We start from the raw sequence: 21734 nt of genomic DNA, 5'->3' as shown, positions 1-21734 counted from the left end.
AGGACTTCTAGCTTTCCAGAAGTCCTCAGAAATGTGTGTTCACTGCCATGTTCTGAAGATATGGAGTGACTTGGGACTGAATTGCAGTGCCCTCCCTGGGAGAGCCTAAGCCTTCCTCTGCCATTCATCTGATCTAGTTTCTAGGCTGGAACTCCTTTTTCAGCTGCAGCCCCTTTACCCTTGAGCCTCCTTTCCCTTTTTTTGTGCTGCCACTTCATCCTATTCCCTATTCCCCTGCAGTGAGATTGACAAGACTTTGGAGAGTATGTCCAGCTACAGGAAAAACAAGTGGATTGTTGAAGGTCGGCTCCGGAGGTAGGGACCAGACAGAGGGTAGAGCCCCAGAGAGGAGAGAAGTGGGGTGGGTGAAGCATAGCCAGGGTTTTGGCATGAAATGTGATGCTTTAGCCCCTTCCCTGGATTTGGGACCTTACCAGGGCCCAGGATGGTTTGGAGTCCAGGTATTTCTACTGTGGCACTATCATGTTCCTCACCAGTTTCCCTTAATTTTTTTTTTTTTTTTTTGAGATGGAGTCTTGCTCTGTTGCCCAGGCTGGAATGCAATAGTACAGTCTCGGCTCACTGCAACCTCTGCCTCCCATGTTCAAGCGATTCTCCTGCCTCAGCCTCCCAAGTAGCTGGGATTACAGGTGCCCACCACCACACCTGGCTGAGTTTTGTATTTTTAGTAGAGACAGGGTTTCACCATGTTGGCCAGGCTGGTCTCAAACTCCTGACCTCAGGTGATCCGCCTGCCTTGGCCTCCGAAAGTGCTGGAATTATAGGTGTGAGCCACTGCGCTCGGCCATCCCTTCATCTTTCTCCATCTGTTTCAAGACTGAAAACTGTTCTGGCCAAGCGAACTGGGCGGTCTGAGGTAGAGATGGAAGGGCCAGAGGAATGCCTGGGACGGAGGCGCAGTTCTCGGATCATGGAGGAGACCAGTGGCATGGAAGAAGAGGAAGAAGAGGAGTCTACAGCAGCTGTCCATGGCCGCAGGGGTCGAAGAGATGGAGAGGTACTGGCCCAAGATCAAGGAAAGTGGGAGTTAGAAAATAGATTCCTCTTTCTTGAATCTAATAACCTCCTTTTTCTTAATGCTCACATGTTTCTCCCCAGGTTGATGCCACAGCATCTAGCATCCCAGAGCTAGAGCGCCAGATAGAAAAACTCAGTAAGGTATTGTGCTTCTAACCTCCCAAGAGTTGGAGATACGGGCTGGGCAAGAATTGATCACCGTATTTTTTTTTGTTTTTTTGTTTTTTTTAAATTTGAGACAGAGTCTCACTCTGTCGCCCAGGCTGGAGTGCAGTGGCCGGATCTCAGCTCACTGCAAGCTCCGCCTCCCGGGTTTACCGTTCTCCTGCCTCAGCCTCCCGAGTAGCTGGGACTACAGGCACCCGTCACCTCGCCCTGCTAGATTTTTGTATTTTTTAGTAGAGACGGGGTTTCACCGTGTTAGCCAGGATGGTCTTGATCTTCTGACCTCATGATCCGCCCGTCTCGGCCTCCCAAAGTGCTGGGATTACAGGCTTGAGCCACCGCGCCCGGCCGATCACCGTATTTTTTAAATTTAATTTTAATTTTTATTCTTTTGAGATGGGGTTTCTATTACCCAGGCTGGAGTGCAGTGGTACGATCATGGCTCACTGCAGCCTCAACCTCCTGGGCTTAGGTGATCCTCTCAAGTAGCTGGGACTATAGGCGGGAGCCACCATGCCTGGCTAATTTTTGTGTTTTTATAGAGACAGAGTTTCCACATGTTACCCAGGCTGGTAACATGGAACTCCTGGCCTCTAGCAATCCACCTGCCTTGGCCTCCCAAAGTGCTGGGATCACAGGTGTGAGCCACCGCTCTTGACCTTAATCACCTTCTGAGTTAGGCCCAGATGGCATCACTTTTATAGAGGGGCTGAGAGCCATTGCCTTTCTCCGATATACTGGATGAATTCACCACTGTCACTCTAGAAATGCGTTTATTCATCTTCATTTTCATTGTCTACCCAGCGTCAGCTTTTCTTTCGCAAAAAGCTGCTTCACTCATCCCAGATGCTTCGGGCGGTCTCCCTGGGTCAAGACCGCTACAGACGTCGCTACTGGGTATTGCCATATTTGGCTGGTATCTTTGTAGAAGGAACAGAGGGGAACTTAGGTAGGTGTGTCTGTGGGAGTGTGGATTCTGAGTCCTATCAAACAAGAATTAAATAATTCCTTTTCCTTAGTAGTCTTGGGCTTCTTTCATTTTCTGATAATATGGTGTAATGGTTAAGAGCACAGATTTTAGAGTAAAGCTGCCTACCCACCTGCTCTGCCATTTCCAGTTGTATATTTCTGTTTCTTCATTTGTGAAGTTGAGATAATAATAGTATTTGTACTTCATGAGGCTACTGAGAGGATTAAAATGAGTTAAGTCTCTTAGAATAATACTTAACCTATAGTTGGTTTGCAATAAATGTTAGCTTATGATTGTGCTGCTGCTGCTGATTACTTGGGAGAATAGTGTTTCTTCCCCAGATACTGTGTTCATTGGTATGTAAGCTCTTCCCAGTGGAATCTCAAAAAAGGGGGGCTAAGTCCAAGAGAAAAAGAAAGCATAGGTCCTAAGTTTATACACCCTTTTACTTTTCCCTTGTATGTCAGCATATGTCTTAAGCTCTTTACTTCTCTTTACAGTTCCCGAGGATGTGATAAAGAAGGAAACTGACTCCTTAAAAGTGGCAGCCCATACGTCACTCAACCCTGCCCTCTTCTCTATGAAGATGGAGTTAGCTGGCTCCAACACCACTGCCAGTTCTCCTGCCCGGGCCCGAGGCCGACCTCGAAAAACTAAGCCTGGGTCTATGCAACCTAGGCACCTTAAGTCCCCTGTCAGGGGTCAGGATTCAGAACAGCCCCAGGCCCAGCTTCAGCCTGAGGCTCAGCTTCATGCTCCTGCCCAGCCCCAACCTCAGCTTCAGCTTCAGCTTCAGTCCCATCCTCAGTCCCATAAGGGGTTCCTGGAGCAAGAAGGCTCCCCTTTGTCACTGGGTCAGAGCCAGCATGACCTCAGCCAGTCAGCCTTCCTGTCTTGGCTGAGCCAGACTCAGAGCCATAGCTCCCTGTTGAGCAGCTCAGTCCTCACGCCTGATAGCAGTCCTGGAAAACTAGACCCAGCTCCATCACAGCCCCCGGAGGAGCCAGAGCCTGATGAGGCAGAATCCAGCCCTGATCCTCAAGCACTCTGGTTTAACATCTCAGCCCAGATGCCCTGCAATGCTGCCCCTACACCACCCCCTGCAGTTTCTGAGGACCAACCCACTCCCTCCCCTCAGCAGCTTGCCTCCTCCAAGCCAGTAAGTAGCCAGAATTAGTAGTATGCACTTGATTTCATCTTGCCACAGGCACCATTGCCTGGGTATGGAGCTGCTGCCTGAAGTTGAGGCAACCTATAAACATGAAAACATCCTTATGTCTCATTTTATTCACAGATGAATAGACCCAGTGCTGCCAACCCTTGTTCTCCAGTGCAGTTCTCTTCCACGCCCTTGGCTGGGTTGGCCCCTAAGAGGCGAGCAGGAGACCCTGGAGAAATGCCACAGAGTCCCACAGGGCTGGGACAGCCCAAACGGAGAGGGAGACCTCCCAGTAAGTTCTTCAAACAAATGGAACAGCGTTATCTAACCCAGCTGACAGCCCAGCCTGTCCCACCTGGTGAGTGATCTTGGAGTGAGAGTGGAGTGGGGGTATCCAGTGTGGGCAGTGCTTCACAGCTGGCACCCCACATATATTTCATCCGCTCACAGAGATGTGCTCAGGCTGGTGGTGGATACGAGATCCTGAAACGTTGGATGCCATGCTCAAGGCCCTACATCCCCGAGGTATCCGGGAGAAGGCACTTCACAAACACCTTAACAAGCACAGGGACTTCTTGCAGGAAGTCTGCCTACGGCCCTCAGCTGGTAAATACACTCCTACACCCAGCTTGAGCTGAAGAGCCCAGGGTAAGCACTGAGCTGCTGCTGTGGACAACAGCCTGATGGGCCTCTCCCTCTGCCACCTCTCTTCTCAGACCCCATCTTTGAGCCCAGGCAACTACCTGTCTTTCAAGAAGGCATAATGAGCTGGTCCCCCAAAGAGAAGACGTATGAGACAGACCTAGCAGTGCTTCAATGGGTCGAGGATCTGGAGCAGCGGGTTATCATGTCTGATCTGCAGATTCGGGTATGGTGGGATTGGCACTGTGTAGGAAGTTGTTTAGGGAAAAGCATTAGTCCCTTATGCCCTGTTAGAAAAAACCCTGGGTCCCTACTTCACAGGTGACCTACCTTAAGTGGGTCATGTTTTTTTTGTTGTTGTTTGTTTTGGTTTTTTCCTATGCCAAATTTTCCTCCTTTTACAGTGAGTTTTATTCCTCTCTCTTAACTCAAGGGCTGGACATGTCCTAGCCCGGACTCTACCCGTGAAGACTTGGCCTACTGTGAGCACCTCTCCAGCTCCCAGGAGGATATCACCTGGCGAGGTCGAGGCAGGGAAGGACTGGCACCTCAGCGTAAAACTACCAACCCTTTGGACCTGGCTGTGATGCGGCTGGCTGCCCTGGAACAGAATGTAGAACGGCGGTACCTGCGGGAGCCCCTCTGGCCAACTCATGAGGTTGTGCTGGAGAAGGCCCTGCTTAGCACACCTAATGGTGCCCCTGAGGGCACCACTACAGAGATGTGAGTGACTCCCACCCTCCATTCTTGGTCTTGGAGAGAAAGGGATAAGTTCCCTCTTTAGTGGATCCTGCTCCTCATCCAAAGATCACCACTTTCTCCCTCCAGATCATACGAGATCACCCCTCGCATTCGTGTCTGGCGCCAGACCCTCGAGCGGTGCCGGAGCGCAGCCCAGGTGTGCTTGTGCCTGGGCCAGCTGGAGAGATCCATTGCCTGGGAGAAGTCTGTCAACAAAGTGGTAAGAGGCTGAGAGAGCCTGGAAAGGCTGAGGGGCCAGCCAGCAGGGGCGGGTGGGGTCACTGGCAGGTAGAGGCTTGAGAGCTCATTCTGCCTCCTCACAACCTTGGTCCAGACGTGTCTAGTCTGCCGGAAGGGTGACAATGATGAGTTTCTTCTGCTTTGTGATGGGTGTGACCGTGGCTGCCACATTTACTGCCATCGTCCCAAGATGGAGGCTGTCCCAGAAGGAGATTGGTTTTGTACTGTCTGTTTGGCTCAGGTGAGGCTTCTGCTCTTTCTTTCCCACACTCAAACAGAAATCAGAGATTATGCTCAATATCTCGTCTCCTTGGAAAGAGTCCCAGACTGGGTATTAGGGGACCTGGGTTCTAAGTCCTTTTTTGGACAAGTCACTTAAATTCTATAGCTTTAATTGCTTTCTCTATAAAATGATAATAACTGTATCTTCCCTTTTACCTACTTCATTGGGTTATGTGAATAAACCAGTGCCGGCTTATGCATGATAGTATTTTGAAGCCTTAAATCACATTTAGGCAGAGCTTGTAGTAGGGCAAGCAGTGCATCTCCAGCTGTTGCTAATCTCACTTATTTCCTATACTAAGCAGGTAGAGGGAGAATTCACTCAGAAGCCTGGTTTCCCAAAGCGAGGCCAGAAGCGGAAAAGTGCTTATTCGCTGAACTTCTCAGAGGGTGATGGCCGCCGACGCCGGGTACTGTTGAGGGGTCGAGAAAGCCCAGCAGCAGGGCCTCAGTACTCAGAAGAGGGGCAGTCCCCCTCCAAGCGGCGGCGACTCTCAATGCGGAACCACCACAGTGATCTCACATTTTGCGAGTGAGTTGAGTGAATCCTGGGGGGACAGTTGGCCCTACCTCTGCCAGAGGAAAGGGCTGGGAGGGGTCAGTATATTTGCTTTCTGAGATGGAGCCATCACTGTCCCTGTAATGATAGGATTATCCTGATGGAGATGGAGTCCCATGATGCAGCCTGGCCTTTCCTAGAGCCTGTGAACCCACGTTTGGTGAGTGGGTACCGGCGCATCATCAAAAATCCTATGGATTTTTCCACCATGCGGGAGCGGCTGCTCAGGGGAGGGTAAGTAGATGTGGGTGCATCCGCCTGGTATTTGCTACTGCTGCAACTCCTACCCAGCTCACAGCTTTGCCCCTGCCCTGTCCAGGTACACCAGCTCAGAGGAGTTTGCGGCTGATGCCCTCTTGGTATTTGACAACTGCCAGACCTTCAACGAGGATGACTCTGAAGTAGGCAAGGCTGGGCACATCATGCGCCGCTTCTTCGAGAGCCGCTGGGAGGAGTTTTATCAGGGAAAACAGGCCAATCTGTGAGGCAAGGGAGGTGGGGAGTCACCTTGTGGCATCTCCCCCCTACCTTCCAAACAAAAAACCTGCCATTTTCACCTGCTGATGCTGCCCTGGGTCCAGACTCAAGTCAGATACAACCCTGATTTTTGACCTTGCCCTTGGCAGCACCCCACATCCTCTTATTCCTATATCCCTTTCTCCCTTTCCTCCTCTTGCTCCTCAAATAAGAGGTGCAGAGATGAGGTCCTTCTGGACTAAAAGCCAAAAAAAGAAAGAAAAAAAATTTTTCTTTTCTGTTTTATTTGCTAATTAAAAATGGGGACGGGGAAAGAAGTCCCTACTTCCTCCTCCCTGCTTCCTCTCCTCCCCTGTACGTGCCCCAGCATTCTGGGGTTATTTAACAATAGCAATAGTTCTAGTGAATGTGTGAAACCAAGAAACACTCTGTACTGTGTGCGGACCCGCAGTGACGGCCAGTAAAGTGGACTTAACTCCCAAGTGTGTCGCGCCGGACACCGGGCCCTGGACATGCTGCTTCCATGTTCAGTCCCTTCCCTGCTTTTCGCGGTCTGTTTTTCTTTTCCCACCTCCCACCCCCCAGTTTTCAGATTTTCTCTTATCCAATAATGTAAAACTATCGTGTACGGGTTCCTCCCTCCTTTTCTCTTCTCCCAAATCTTTTCCCTTCAAAGGAAAAAAAAACGTTCAGAGGTCCCTGTCTTTTTCTCTGTCCCCATCTTCCTGCCGATAGCTATCCCCTGTATGACGTTGGATGCTCCTCACATGCTGAGTTTCCAGCCTTTTCTGAAACTCAGTAGCTGGGGAGAGGGCAGGGAGGCCTCCTGGGCCTTCCAGCCTCCTTCCCCACCTCCTTCCCAAACCCTCTTGGGAACTCCTCAGGGACAACTACTGCTGAGTTTGGGTGCACCCCAAGATGGAGGCCAGGTAGCAATGGGGCCGGCCTCAGAGAGAGAGCACGTTTTGTGTGTGTGTGTGTGTGTGTGTGTGAGAAGATGCTGTGCTTGTGACCCTGTATTGTTTGATAGGATCCATTCAGTTTCCCCAAGTATCTGTTTTCATTCCCATTTTTCCCGTTGTTTAAAACCATCACTTTTTTGTCTTTGGGAAACCACAGGAACAATTTCTCTGGAGACAAGGCTGTGTCTCTCTCCTGGTCATTTTTGTTCCAGCCTCTTCAGACTGTGCAATCTTTCAGCAGGAACTCCCTCTCCTCTCGGTAGTTTTGAATCTTAAGCTTCTACAGGAGAGTGGTAGAACTGGATCTTTTCCTTATCCCATTTAGTTGTGCTTTTCTTCACTTCATACTCCAGGACCCCTTCCCCAGCAGCAGAGACCCTGGAGCACAGGAGAGTAGGGAGGAGGGGTTCTGGGTCCATCACTGCCCTACATGTGACTGTGTCCAAGTTAACCCCCAACATGAGAGGAAAGCTGCTGACTCCCAGCTATAGCCATGGGCCCTTGGCCCCCTGCTTCTCCTGCTCAGCAGAGCCCCTCCCTTCAGAGATTACGGGTACTTGCACTGGGGAGGTGGCTGCTGGCTGGCCCAAGCAGAGAGCTGAGGCATCCAAGAAATGTTCCATTGGGGGTAGGGGTGCCAGGTGAGGTGGAGCATTCCTTGTATTCTGGCAGCACTGAAGAGCCACTGAAGGGGGCAGGGGCAGTGTAGGTCCTGGGGCAGCCCCTTTATTCCTTTATGCCCCTTCTCCCCCATAGCCTATTTCTAAAGTCGCCTTTTCTGTCAGATAAACCTCAAAACTTTTAATTTTATTTGAGATTTTTTTTTTGCTTTTAAATAAGAGGTGGATTGAAGAATATTTGAATTGACTTTATATTATGCATAAATATTTATATTTTATCTAAATAACTGCGCTGTAACAAACTTTGTGTTAGACAGTTGAAACTGTTAGAGTTGGGGGCTCCACTTTTTCCCCCTGGCAGTTTTCCCCTGGTATAAGATGTACTAGATTAATTTCATTGTTGGAGGTGAGGTGGATGGGGGAGTGAAATCTCCATGGTTCCTGCTTTGTGTTCCTTTCCCAGCTCCATCTCTTTCCGTAGGGACCAGGCACTCATATGGCGGGGTGGGGTCCTAGCCTCAGTTTGAAGAAGTGGGGGCTGGAGCGGGGTGGGGTAGGGGTAGGGATAGGGCATAATCAAAGGGGCCATTTCTTGCTTTTCTTTCCTCATCTTCACTGCCCCCTTGAGCTAGGTGGATTTTCTCTCATGACAAGAGTATTTGGTAGGGAAAGCAGGTTTAAGATAAAAAGACAACCCACCCCCTGCCCTTTTGCTTCCCCTCCATCAGTCTGGTTGACAGGAAGAAACCACAACATCAACACCAACAAGTTTCCGTGTTCCTTTTACAGCAAAAGGGACTTTTTATATAACCAAATGTGGTGTTTTAGTGACTTTTTGATAATGTACAGTTTTTTGTGAATTTAAATTTATTTCTTTCTATATTTTTAGGACCAATCTCATTTTTAATAAGGTTAAAAAGAAAAAAAAAGTCTAGCGAAAAAACTCCTGTTTTTGCCATGTGATGTTCCACAAGTGCAGCTGTAGAAAAGTGCTTGTCAGTTGAATAAAAAAAACCACATTTGATAGAGATTCAAAAGACTCTGTGTATTCATCTTCCCTTCTACGTGTACACCTGAGGGGGAGACAGCGTTCGGATGGTCATGACTGGCTTAAGAGACCACAGGCAGGGGAACAACATGTTCGCCTTTTCTGTGCAAACGGTACTAAAAGCCGGACTCCTGTTCCACACCCTCTGTGTGGATGGAAAGGGTTATTAGTGCTCTTGCCTAAATGTCTGGCTGAGTTGCTGGGCTGGAGCAAAGTGGGATTCAGTGTATCCAGGTCCTGCCTTGTGAGATGTGGCCCCAGCTTCCTAACTGTGTTTCTGTCATAGCAAATGTGGGACCATCACCAGCTTACCACTTTCCACTCACGGATAAGACACCAAAATGTAGACTTTTGTGTTTTATTAAAAAAAAAAAAAAAAAGTGTGAAGTAAGACAAAATGGACCTCTACCAAGTTGTAGGGAAGGACAAGGAAAAGACCAGGGGTAGAAAAGAAGCGTAAGTTAGAATGATGGCATTGGCATAGATGTGGGAAGAGTATAAAACTAGAAGTCTCCAGATCAAAATGCATAAAATGTGTTTAAGTATAAATTAAACATTTTCTGTCCACATGCAAAGAAGTATTCACCCACCCAGAAAGGGTATATGTTGGAGTGGGGGCTTCACTGAGGCTGGAAAAGTATTACCCTCCAGCCTGGAAACTTTGTCTTGGTGAACCCCCTAAACTGTATGTTAAGATAGAGAAGGAACATTCGCTTCCAGCCTTATGAAAATGACAGACTCCCTCTTTGGTATTTGGTTACCTTTACAGCTATACACCAGCCACCGAGCAGCTTTCTTGTCCTCTTAAGTTCTAAGTTCTGTTCCTATGCTGGTGTCCTCCAACAATTACTTATTACCCTAAGCAGTCACTGCACAGCCTACTCCCCTGGCTTATCACAGCAGGACCTATCTGGAGAGTTCACACTGTTCTAGGGTGATCAGTGAGCTAAAAATCCCAGAGAAAACATTGTAGGAATAGAAATTCCCAAGAGTTTTTAAATTCCCAAGAGTTTAAAATTTATGAGCCTTTTCTAGCCCCCACCTTCCCAACCCTCATAGAGAAGACAGTAAAGAAATAGGTGAATATGTCCTTGTTTAATTGTGAGATTGTGAGGTAGATGTGTAACAAGGACAAGGAAATTTGGGGATCTGCTTGGAGAATGAAAGTTTATTCAAAACAATCAGGTCAGGGGTAACCGGGGTGATGAGGGTACCTGGCTTTTGTATAGTCATGTGGGGACCGTCCCCTGGGAGGTGCAGCAAAGATCAGAAGGAAGACAGAAGCTCAGTCTGGTTTTAGCTGCCAACTCCTATGGAAGTCCATAGCTGACTCCTATGGAAGGCCTACCAAATGAGGAAATTTCAGGAATTTGCTAATGCTTGGGAGGATTGAAAATGTAGGCAGCACAAAAATAATAGTTGGTTTAAAAGGGAATCAGAAAGGATTGGTGTAACAAGGCACAAGATTTGGAATTTACCCTTTACAGACTGGCTTTTATAACACCCACCCTCCTCTCTCAAGCCTGCTGATTCAGGGCTAGCCGAGTCTAGGGGCAAGTTTGGGCCAGATCACCCACCCAAGTTTATTGCCCTTGGCTGAGAATGCAAAGCCCCTCATGAACGCAATGCTGCCACTTTCCCAGAAGGTGGGGCATGTGCACAAGGCAGCGGCAATAGTTCTTTTCTAGAAGACTAGTAGCCACCGCTACTAGGGAGTCCTAGGACATTCCAGCAAGGCCTCTTACAGCATCTGTATGACGCAAAGTAACAGCCCACATGCAGGCCTCAATTCCCAATGGGTTGACATTGGAGTGACAGGAGTAGGCACTAAGGGAGGGTGAAGGAGCTCACTGATTGTCAAGTTAGGAAAGGAAAACGAATGGAGTGGAGCTGAAGTGGCCCAACCCCCGGCATGGCCTGTGAAGCAGCAAAGTCTGGTCTTCATCTTCAGTATGAGTAATGTCCTCCTACCACCCCCACTGTCTGTTACTGACAAGGTCTATTACCCTTTAGAGCCACCAGGATTCCTGGTCTGGGCAACTCTACAAATTCTTTGGTTAAAAACACTGCAAAGGGCCAGGTGCAGTGGCTCACGCCTGTAATCCCAACACTTTGGGATGCCAAGGCAGGCAGATCATTTGAGCCCAGGAGTTCAAGACCAGCCTGGACAACATGGCAAACCCCATCTCTACTAAAAATACAAAAATTAGCTGTTTGGAGGTCAGGAGTTAGAGACCAGCCTGGCCAACGTGGTAAAACCCCATCTCTACTAAAAAATACAAAAATTAGCCAGGCGTGGTGGCAGGCACCTGTAATCCCAGCTACTCGGGAGGCTGAGGCAGGAGAACTGCTTGAACCCAGGAGGTGGAGGTTTCAGTGAGCCAAGATCACGCCATTGCACTCCAGCCCAGGCAACAGAGTGAGATTCCATCTCAAAGAAAATAAGTAAAAAAAACTAAAAAGGCCAGGTGCAGGGGCTCACACCTGTAATCCCAGCACTTTGGGAGGCCAAGGTGGATCATTTGAGCCCAGGAGTTTGAGACCAGGCTGGGCAACATGGCGAAACCCTGTCTCTATTAGAAACACAAACATTAGCCGTTTGGAGTTCAGGAGTTGGAGACTAGCCTGGCCAACATGGTAAAACCCCGTCTCTACTAAAAATAAAAAAATTAGCCAGACGTGGTGGTGCACGCCTGCAGTCCCAGCTACTTGATGGCAGGGGAACGGGCAGCTGAGGCAGGAGGATCACCTGGGCCTTGGGAGGTCGAGGCTACAGTGAGCCATGATGGTACCACTGCCCTCCAGCCTGGGCCACAGAGTGAGACTCTGTCTCAAACAAACAAACAAAACAACCAAAAAAAAAAACCCAAAATCAAAAACATTAAAAATAACATCTCGGCCGGGCGCGGTGGCTCAAGCCTGTAATCCCAGCACTTTGGGAGGCCGAGACGGGCGGATCACGAGGTCAGGAGATCGAGACCATCCTGGCTAACGGTGAAACCCCATCTCTACTAAAAAATACAAAAAAACTAGCCGGGCGTGGTGGCGGGCGCCTGTAGTCCCAGCTACTCGGGAGGCTGAGGCAGGAGAATGGCGTGAACCCGGGAGGCAGAGCTTGCAGTGAGCTGAGATCCGGCCACTGCACTCCAGCCTGGGTGACAGAGCAAGACTCCGTCTCAAAAAAAAAAAAAAAAAAAAAATCTCATCCAAGCATAGAGGTTCACACCTGTAATCATAGCACTTTGGGAGGCTGAGGTGGGAGGCTCACTTGACAGGAGTTCAAGACCAGTCTGGGCAACATAGTAAGAACCCTGTCTCTAGAAAAATTTAAAAAACTCACTGGGCTTGGTAGTACGTGCCTGTAGTTCCGGCTACTTGGGAGGCTTAGGTGGGAAGAACCCTTGGGCCCAGGAATTTAAGACTGTAGTGGGCTACGACTGCATCACTGCACTCCAACCTGGGTGACAGAGCAAGACCATCTCTAAAAAATAAAAACATCTCTCTCCATCATCATCTCCACATCTTCCTGACCTCTACTGGCACCCAAAAAGTCCAATCAGTTTAGGGTCTGAGTATCATCTCAGAGCCTGAGATGGGGAGTAATAACACCAACAGGAGATGGCTAGACAGGCTCAGAGCCTATAAAGGATTATGCCATCTGAGGAAGGGACTCTGGTGTGTTCTAGTTGACTGAAAACAGAAAAATGACAAGTACTAAAATATTTTAAGAATGTTATGAGCATCTATAATGAGTGGGGGTGAGATGTAAAGTACAAAGAGAGTAAGAGCTGGGCTCCGTGAAGACAGTATTCAGAAAACACTAGGCATAGTGTTTAAGAGCCCAGCCCTAGGCTGTGAGCTGGAAGGCTCCCCTACATTTCCCTCTGCCATCACCCCAACCAATTAGACTATTTCATGGGAGAAACAGTATCCCTCCTTTCTCCCTCCTTCCCTCCAAACACTCACCCACTGTTACAAATGAACTAACAGTTAGGGGGGGAATGAGTGTAAACCAAATGCACCAAAAAAGAAATTCCTCAGTGCCATTAGCCACTGCAAAATAACTTCAGGTTCCCTATCACTTCCCATGCCCAAACCAGAAACACTCATTAATACAATCTAACAAGTAGATTCATATGAGAAGAACTCCAAAAGGTAAATTCAAAAATCAAAACAAAAAATTAGAGCCATTTAAACATTTAAAAAAATAGAAAGAAGACAGACTCAGGAGTTCTGTGAGGCAGAGGAGAGGGGAGCAGCAATATCAACCGTGGTTTCTATGCATGAAAGGCCCTTTCTAAACCTCCTACCATAGCAAAGCTCCCCTGGTCTATCAAATGAACAGAATTCTAGATTTGTTTTCTCTTTCTCTCAAAGACCACTGACAAGAAAGCAGCTATGGTATATTTTCCTTGACTGAGGGCTGGAGACTCAAAACCAAAAGCTATCTGCCCAGCCAAAGCCCTCTATAAGGCTGCTGGGCTTGGGGCTATTTTACACTGGGTAAGCCCTTCCTGAGGTTGGAAGCATCAATGAGAAGACTGCGGCAGTTTGTCCTTTACACTCTATATCCTACCCATTGCCCCGCACTCCCCCACCTCTAGGATGTATATAGAAAGTCGACACTAGGGGGCACTGGGACTCTCAATTCTGGGGTGTCTGGGAAGGGAGGGAAAGCTGGGCCAAGTTCTACTTGGAACAACTGATACTACAGTTTCTTTTCCCCAGCTGTCAGCCCCTTCCTCTCCCTATGGCCAGCCTAGTGAACACCTGTCTCTCTATCCTCCATCATTTGCCTTTGACTGTCTGGTGGAGAGGCACCTGGCCTTGAAGTGCAGGGCAGTGAAATTCTCCTTTCAGTGCATAAGGGAGTGATGGGGAGAAGACAGGAGCAGGATCTGATTTCCTAGAAGATGGGTGAAGGCTTTCTTCAATCTGTCTCCATGTGTATAGAGTCACAACTTGCAGAAGGGGACAGTTAAAGACCAAGACATAGGCTTTTTTAAAGGACTCCTGGCCTCATAAAGAGTTGGAATTTATTGTTCTTTTCTACCCTAGCTCTCTGTTGTCCTTCCACAGAAGGAACATTATTTCTCATGTCCCGGTTCCCTGGGCAAAGGGTCCAAGCACACCAGGGCAGGGCAAGTGGCTCTGGACAGTTTAGAGAGTTTTGTCCTTTCCCACCATTGCACAGCACACACCAGAACAGTGCCCACCTGAATCCCTCCGAGTACACGTTTGCATTCAGCATGGAGCCACAACTCTTTCAAGAATCACTCTTGCTACATGCAGAGTTATCAAAAGTCAAAGTCTGGGGAGAATTCAAGGATCCCAGTCCAGTCCTTCTCAAACAGTTGCATGAGTGTCAAAAGGCACTGTTTGTCCAGGGTTGGGGTGAGAATTTACCCTAACCCAGGAGGCAGGGACAACACTGATATATCAGTGTTTCCCAATCTTGGTAATATTGACCTCTGGAGTCAGATAATTCTTAGTTGGGGGTAGTGGGGACTATACTATGCAGTGTAGGATGTTTAGCAGCAACCCTGGTTTCCAGCCATTAGATGCCAGTAGCACACACATCCCACCTCCAGGCATGGCAATCGAAATTGTCTCTAGATGTTGCCAAAGGCCTGGGAAGGACAAAATCACCTCTGGTTGAGAACCTCTGGTCTGTGGGTGAAGCAGCAGATCTTCCACAGTGTGGAAGGAGCCTGTGTGGATTCAACTAGGTCACAGCTGCAAAGGCTCTGGGCATAGCAACGTGCAACAGGAAAGAGAGGGGCCATGAAGCCCAGGACAGAAAATGTCCTCCAGGAAGCAGGAAAGCAGGTACTCCCAAAAAGCTGTAGCTGGAAAAGATACTTCCTCAGATGCTGTTGGCCTTGGCAGTGAGAAGAGTTGGTAAAAGTCAGTAAGTCCATTCTTCCGGAACTTGCCAGGGAAGACCTAGTCTTCAAATTTGGCTCAAGGGTGTGTTCCCAGGGCTGTGGAATTGTCTCTTTAGTAAGCCTGGGTCACATCTGTGCTTTCTGAAGCCAAAGTCTAGTTTTTTCTCCCAGGGTGTGGCAGGGTGAGGGAAAGAACAGCCACTTCCATGGCCTACTTAGTGTTCTACCTTGTTCCTTGCCCAGCCTGCCCCCCAACCCCAAATTCCACATGAATTGTCATTTTTAAAAATCCATAAAATTAAAAGCTGTAAGAGGGCAAAATAGGCAGGCTCAGCTGTTTAGAAAAGAGAAAAAGAAGAATCTGGACTAGAGAAAGAAGGCATAATATGGGTGAAGAGGAGATGGGGTGTGTGAGCTGAGAGCTTTACCAAACAAATTTTTTAAAGGCTGCATACTTTTTAAAACACATAGACACACATCAAAAGTCCAGAACTAAGCTCAGTAAATAGAGCTCCTTCATCAATGTTCTAGCACCACATCTTTCTGTTCTGTTTTGGTTTGTAAAGAAATAATTACAAATTATTTTAAAAGCATTCCCAAATAATTCCAATATATCAAAAACTTTTTCATATCGATGAGAAGCTACAACCACCATGTCTCTTTAGGGTAGGGGAAAAGGACGTTGCAGTTAAAAACAAAAAGCTTTCTTTGCAAAAGAAAAAAAGTTTTTTTGATCTCCTTGAATGTAGCACACAAGAAAAGTGATGGTTCCCCCAGGCTCCATCAGCAATGGAGAAATAGCAAAGGGCAGGAACATAGAGCTTTCTTTTTCCAGGCCCAGGCCTGTGAAAAACGATGGCTAAGTGTTAGTCCTTAGCAGGGCCGACGGATGGTCTCCATTCCTGGTTAACCCTCTGGAATCTGGGAGCAAGAGTATCTCCAAGAATTCATTTCTATTCAGTAAAGATGGGGAGGGGAATCTCCTAAAGAAGGCACAAGCCAGAGAGGAGACAAGCAAGACAAACATGAGAACCTGTCTGACTTCAGGCTGGGCTGAGCTGCTTTCTGCCAGCACAGCCCTCCCTGCCCCCCAGCATGTGGTTCTTACCCACTGTTACTTGTTGAACTGGAAAGAATAGACCCCATGCTCTGAGGGTGCGTCCACTGCCGCTTGGTTCTGTTGGCCGCTGCTCTCCTGTGCCATAGCCAAGGAGGGGAGTCATCTTACGCATTCCTTTCCTCACCTCCCACTACACCAAAGCCCACCCTACATCGAGCGCCCTCCCAAACCTACCCACTCTCCACACTCGTGTGTGAGTGTTTCCACCCACACCACCACTTCCCCAACCTTCCTAGCAGCCTGTCCTCTTCCCAAGACACATTAGCCAATACAAGCCAGCATCCTGGTGTTAACTACTGGCTGGCCAAATGTAAGGAAGGGCCTCATTCATGAACTCAGACCAAGTCCTTCTTTCCTACATCTGTTGTTGTTGTTTTTTAAATGTGGAACGCTTCAGAAATTTGCGTGTCATCCTTGCACAGGGGCCATAATCTTCTCTGTATCGTTCCAATTTTAGTATGCATGCTGCCTAAGCGAGCACATCCTTCCTACGTTCTTCACATACCTACCAGCTATTTGTGAACACAGAATCAGCATCATTGTGAGAGGAAGATCTTGATCAGGGGGAAACCTGCCTTCGTTCATTTTCCTAACCTCAATCCAAAGAAATGATAACACCCTTACCTCGACTGAAACACTGGAAGAAGGCACAGGGGCGTACTGGGAGATGTAAGCTCCTTGCATAGCTGCAGCCGTCTGCATATACTAGAAAGAGAAACAACGGGCTTACAGCAGTGATTCTTGGCTACATTTGAAGCAGCTGGGGGGCTTTAAAAATACTGATGCCTGTGTTCTACCCCAGAGATTCTAATTTAGTTGATCTGAGCATTAGCCTCTTAAATGCAATTCAGGTGGTTCTAAAGTACACTGTTAGGGAGACATCTCCCTGTACGGCTTATTTTCCTCCTCTTTCCCGACTTCCTTCTGCTTTTCCTCAACACACTTCCTTCTCTACCCTCGAGCCCTTTCTATGCAAAAAGGAATACAGTAGGCCTAAAATAAACCTAATTAAGAAACCTCCATCCTTCCAGGTACTATTTTGATGAGGATTCCTAGGACACATGTGTATCTTAAACTAATATGCAGACAGAAGCACTATTTATGAGGTGCATGAGTAGGAATCAGTTAAAAGGGGTGGGCTGGGGAGCAGAATGGCTGTATTCCTGGCTCATGGAGCACTACCATTGTAGTTTATGTCCTGTTCTGAGTGTGCCCTGGATGACACTGAATTCCATCATTATTCATAAGTTACTTATGCTGAAGAGTATTACATAGGTATGCCGTGCTCATTCAGAGAGTTTACAATCAGAAATATCCTGCTTTACCGTGCCTGTGCTGCTGAGGGAGAGGTGGCCCAGTTGCTGGGTAAGGGGTCCCATCATGGAGGCAGGCTGGAGAGAAATGGGATGGTCCATCCCTGGTGTCAGAACTGAACCCTAGAGACAGCAACAAAGGACAGGGTTAGCTGCAGCATCCTGTGAGGCTGCCTAAAGCAGTGATTGGTGGCTGTCAGGACCACCGGAGACAGACATTTAAGAATCCTGAGAAATGGTAAGTGAGCAGCAACCCAGCTATGCAAAAGAATAGGAACTCTGCCTGTCGGTGTGGAAGGACCCTCGTCTAAGAATAACAAGCTTAGGTCTTACTGCTGGGTTGCACAAGGGTCTGAGCCAGAACTCACACCCACATCTCCTGGCATCAAAAGCCATTTTTTTTTCTTTATCTTTTTCTTTTTTGAGACAGAGTTTCACTCTTGTTGCCCAGACTGGAGTGCAATGGCACAATCTCAGCTCGCTGCAACCTCCGCCTCCCGCGTTTAAGCGATTCTCCTGTCTCAGCCTCCTGATTAGCTGGGATTACAGGTGCCTGCCACTACGCCTGGCTAATTTTTGGTATTTTTAGTAGAGATGGGGTTTCATCATGTTGGCCAGGCTGGTCTCGAACTGCTGACCTCAGGTGATTCGCCTGCCTTGGCCTCCCAATGTGCTGGGATTACAGGCGTGAGCCACCGCACCCGGTCAGTTTTTTCTTTACATCAAATTGCCTCTTTGGCTTCTGCCCACTTCTGAACACTCACTGAAGGCTGCATGAGGTATGAATGGTGGTGCATCCAAGATGGGTTAGGTACTTGTAGAGGAGATGTCTGAGTCACTCTCTAAAACAAGCAAAAACAAAAAATGTTAATTGCCTGGAAACTATTGTTCAGACACAAAGATCTAATAATATTCAACAAAGCCCAGAAAAGTTGGCATGCCTCACTCAAAATAGAAACATTAAGAAAACTGTTTTTAAAATATTAGCAACTCTTAAAACTCAATAAATAATCCAGTTTAAAAAAGAGCAAAGAGGAGTTCAAAATTACAGTGAGCTATGATTCTGACACTACACTCCAGCCTGGGCAACAGAGTGAGACCCTGTCACTAAAAAAATTAGAAAAAAAAAAGGTTTGGAAAGATATCTCTCTAAGAAGATATACAAATAGCCAATGAGTACATGAAAGAGGCTCAAATGCAAATCACAACCACAATGGGATACCACTTCATACCTATTAGGATGGCTACAATTATTATTTCTATTTTTTGAGATAGGGTCTTGCTCTGTTGCCCAGGCTGGAGTGCAGCAGCGGGACTACAGGTGTGCATCACCACACCTGGCTACTTTTGAGACAGGGTCTTGCTCTGTCACCCAGGCTGGAGTGCAGTGGCGGGATCTTGGCTGACTGCAAGCTCCGCCTCCTGGGTTCACACCATTCTCCCGCCTCAGCCTCCTGAGTAGCTGGGGCTACAGGTGCCCGCCACCATGCCTGGCTAATTTTGTTTTTGTATTTTCAGTACAGACAGGGTTTCACCATGTTAACCAGGATGGTCTCGATCTCCTGACCTCGTGAGACGCTCGCCTCGGCCTCCCAAAGCGCTGGGATTACAGGGGTGAGCCACTGCACCCAGACCACACCTGGTTATTTTTTGTATTTTTTGTAGAGACGGGGTTTCACCATGTTGCCCAGGCTGGTCTTGAACCCCTCAGCTCAAGTGACCTGCCCACCTCGGCCTCCCACAGTGCTGGGATTACAGGTGTGAGCCACAGTGCCAGGCCAGCATGGCTACAATTATAAGGACAGAATAACAAGTGTTTTACACTGCCGCTGGTGGGAATGTAAAATGGTGCAGCTACTCTGGAAAATGCTTTGGCAGTTCCTCAAAAAGTTAAATACAGAGTTACTATATAGCCCATCAATTCCACTCCTAGGTATATACCCAAGTGAAATGAAAACATATGTCCACACAAAAACTTGTATATCAATGTTTATAGCAGTATTATTCATAGTAGCCAAAAGGAAACAACTTAAATGATGACCAATTGATAACTGGATGGACAAAATGTGGTATAGCCATATAATGGAATATTATTCAGCCATAAAAATAATGAAGTACTGATAAATGCTACAACATGGATACATCTTGAAAACATACTAAGTGAAAGAAGCTAGACACACAAAAAAATTGTGTGATTTTACTTATGTGTAATCTCACAATCATACAATTTTCTGAGCTTTGACTACTATATCCAGAATAGGCAAATCTATAGACACAGAAGGTATATTATGGGTTGCAAGGACATTTCAATTCAAACTGGATTTGAAATAATCCAGTAAGTTAGATTATTTAATAATTTGGTGCTAGGCCAACTGGTTAACCCTCTGAAAGAAAACAGACTCCTATCTTATGCCATACACAAAGATAAATTCCTGATTACACATTTAAACGTAAATGTAAAACATAAAATCTTTGAGACCAGATACACAGTATAGAGACAGAGAATACTTTTTAAAATTAAGACAAGAAATTTGCCGGGCGCAGGGGCTCACCCCTGTAATCCCAGCACTTTGGGAGGCCGAGGTGGGTGAATCACCTGAAGTCAGGAGTTTGAGACCAGCCTGATCAACATGGAGAAACCCCGTCTCTACTAAAAATACAAAATTAGCCGGGCATGGTGGCATATGCCTGTAATCCCAGCTACTTGGGAGGCTGAGGCAGGAGAATCGCTTGAACCCGGGAGGCGGAGGTTGCAGTAAGCTGAGATTGGGCCATTGTACTCCAGCCTGGGCAACAAGAGTGAAACTCCGTCTCAAAAAAAAAAAAAAAAAAGACAAGAAATTCAAAAGTTATTTATTTATTTTTTTGAGACGGAGTCTGGCTCTGTCTCCCAGGCTGGAGTGCATGTGGCACGATCTCAGCTCACTGCAAGCTCCGCCTCCTGGGTTCACACCATTCTCCCACCTCAGCCTCCCCAGCAGCTGAGACTACAGGTGCCCACCACCACACCCGGCTAATGTTTTGTATTTTTAGTAGAGATGGGGTTTCACCATGTTAGCCAGGATGGTCTCCCGGGTTCACGCCATTCTCCTGCCTCAGCCTCTCCAGCAGCTGGAACTACAGGCGCCCGCCACCACGCCCGGCTAATTTTTTGTATTTTTAGCAGAGACAGGGTTTCACCGTGTTAGCCATGATGGTCTTGATCTCCTGACCTTGTGATCCACCCGCCTCGGCCTCCCAAAGTGCTGGGATCACAGGCGTGAGCCACCATGCCCAGTCTCAAAAATTATTTATAAAAGAAAAAGACAAATTTAACTATATACAAATTTTAAACTTTTTTTTTTTTTTTTTTTTTGAGACATGATCTTACTCTGTTGCACAGGATGGAGTACACTGGCACGATCACAGCTCACTGAAACCTCAATCTCTGTGCTCAAGCAATTCTCCCACCTCAGCCTCCTGAGTTGCTGGGATTATAGGCACGCACCACCATGCCTGGCTAATTTTCATATTTTTTGTAGAGATGGGGGTTTTGCCATGTTGCCCAGGCTGGTCTCGAACTCCTGAGCTCAAGTGATCCACCTGCCTCTGCCTCCCAAACTGCTGGGATTTCAGGCATGAGCCACCATACCTGGCCGAATTTTAAACTTTTATATGGCAAAAATTAGTGATTCCCACAGTATGGTCCCTGGACCAGCAGCAGTAGCAGCAGCATCACCTGGGAACTTGTTGGACATGCAAATTCTTGCCTTCCACCCATCTTACTGAACCAGAAACTCTGGGTGTGATGCCCACCAACCCAGGTTTCAATGAGTTTTCCACGTGATTCTGATACATCACTAACGTTTGAGGACCACAAAGTCAACAGCCAAAAAATAAAATTGGAAAAAAAATTTGTAACAAAGATAACATTTAGAAGATTAATACTTATATAGAGTTTTTATAAGCTGATGAGAAAAGAACAAATAACCAAATAGAAACATGGGCGAAGCATATGAATAGCAATCAGACAGAAGCAAATCCAACTATGACAAATGAAATGATTAAATTCACCTCTAGTAAGGGACATGCAAATTAAAATAACAATGTACTTTACATTCATCAAGACAGGAACAATTTTTTTTTTTTTTTTGAGACAGAGTTTCACTCTTGTCGCCCAGGCTGGAGTGCAGCGGCATGATCTTGGCTCACTGCAACTTCCGCCTACCGGGTTCAAGTGATTCTCCAGCCTCAGCCTCCCGAGTAGCTGGGATTACAGGTGCCTGCCACCATGCCCAGCTAATTTCTGTGTTTTTAGTAGAGACTAGGTTTCACCATGTTGGCCAGGCTGGTCTCGAACTCCTGACCTCAGGTGATCCACCTGCCTCAGCCTCCCAAAGTGCTGGGATTACAGGTGTGAGCCCCGCGCCCAGCAAGACAGGAACAATTTTAAAAGAGCAGTAGCACCTATGCCTGAAGGGAAACGGGTACTTTCATACAGGGTTGGTGGAAATGTGAGGTGACACAGCCT

At 47.4% G+C, this 21734-nt stretch overlaps 2 protein-coding genes and 1 non-coding gene across 26 annotated transcripts in view; 1 reads left to right on the top strand and 2 right to left on the bottom strand.

Moving 5' to 3' along the window:
* BAZ2A (bromodomain adjacent to zinc finger domain 2A) overlaps positions 1-8885 on the top strand; it is a 42253-nt gene extending 33368 nt beyond the window's left edge. For 11 of the 12 annotated variants that reach the window (XM_050747238.1, XM_050747246.1, XM_050747247.1 and 8 more), the window contains 14 exons: positions 241-315; positions 838-1018; positions 1120-1179; positions 2008-2152; positions 2674-3332; positions 3468-3690; positions 3783-3938; positions 4049-4200; positions 4408-4697; positions 4803-4935; positions 5050-5196; positions 5540-5769; positions 5887-6030; positions 6116-8885. In XM_050747238.1, the coding sequence (XP_050603195.1) occupies positions 241-315; positions 838-1018; positions 1120-1179; positions 2008-2152; positions 2674-3332; positions 3468-3690; positions 3783-3938; positions 4049-4200; positions 4408-4697; positions 4803-4935; positions 5050-5196; positions 5540-5769; positions 5887-6030; positions 6116-6281 (2761 nt within the window). In that variant the 3' untranslated portion in view covers positions 6282-8885. The remainder of the gene's footprint in view (positions 1-240; positions 316-837; positions 1019-1119; positions 1180-2007; positions 2153-2673; positions 3333-3467; positions 3691-3782; positions 3939-4048; positions 4201-4407; positions 4698-4802; positions 4936-5049; positions 5197-5539; positions 5770-5886; positions 6031-6115) is intronic. The other variant, XM_050747239.1, reaches the window with a different exon arrangement.
* RBMS2 (RNA binding motif single stranded interacting protein 2) overlaps positions 1-21734 on the bottom strand; it is a 95470-nt gene that overhangs the window by 9241 nt on the left and 64495 nt on the right. For 6 of the 13 annotated variants that reach the window (XM_050747326.1, XM_050747327.1, XM_050747317.1 and 3 more), the window contains 4 exons: positions 17989-18066; positions 17242-17347; positions 16536-16616; positions 15900-15986 (listed from right to left, as the gene is read on the bottom strand). In XM_050747326.1, the coding sequence (XP_050603283.1) occupies positions 15900-15986; positions 16536-16616; positions 17242-17347; positions 17989-18066 (352 nt within the window). Of the gene's footprint in view, positions 1-9247; positions 15775-15899; positions 15987-16535; positions 16617-17236; positions 17348-17988; positions 18067-21734 lie in introns of those variants that run through there. The other 7 variants (XM_050747318.1, XM_050747319.1, XM_050747320.1 and 4 more) reach the window with 7 other exon arrangements.
* Positions 16289-16392, bottom strand: LOC126931825 (U6 spliceosomal RNA). The gene has a single exon (XR_007717940.1). It is a non-coding gene; the product is annotated as a U6 spliceosomal RNA (small nuclear RNA).

The sequence above is a fragment of the Macaca thibetana genome, chromosome 11, assembly GCF_024542745.1.
Source record: "Macaca thibetana thibetana isolate TM-01 chromosome 11, ASM2454274v1, whole genome shotgun sequence".
In the NCBI taxonomy this organism is placed as follows: domain Eukaryota; kingdom Metazoa; phylum Chordata; class Mammalia; order Primates; family Cercopithecidae; genus Macaca; species Macaca thibetana.
This window is presented reverse-complemented; position numbering and strand designations above follow the sequence as displayed.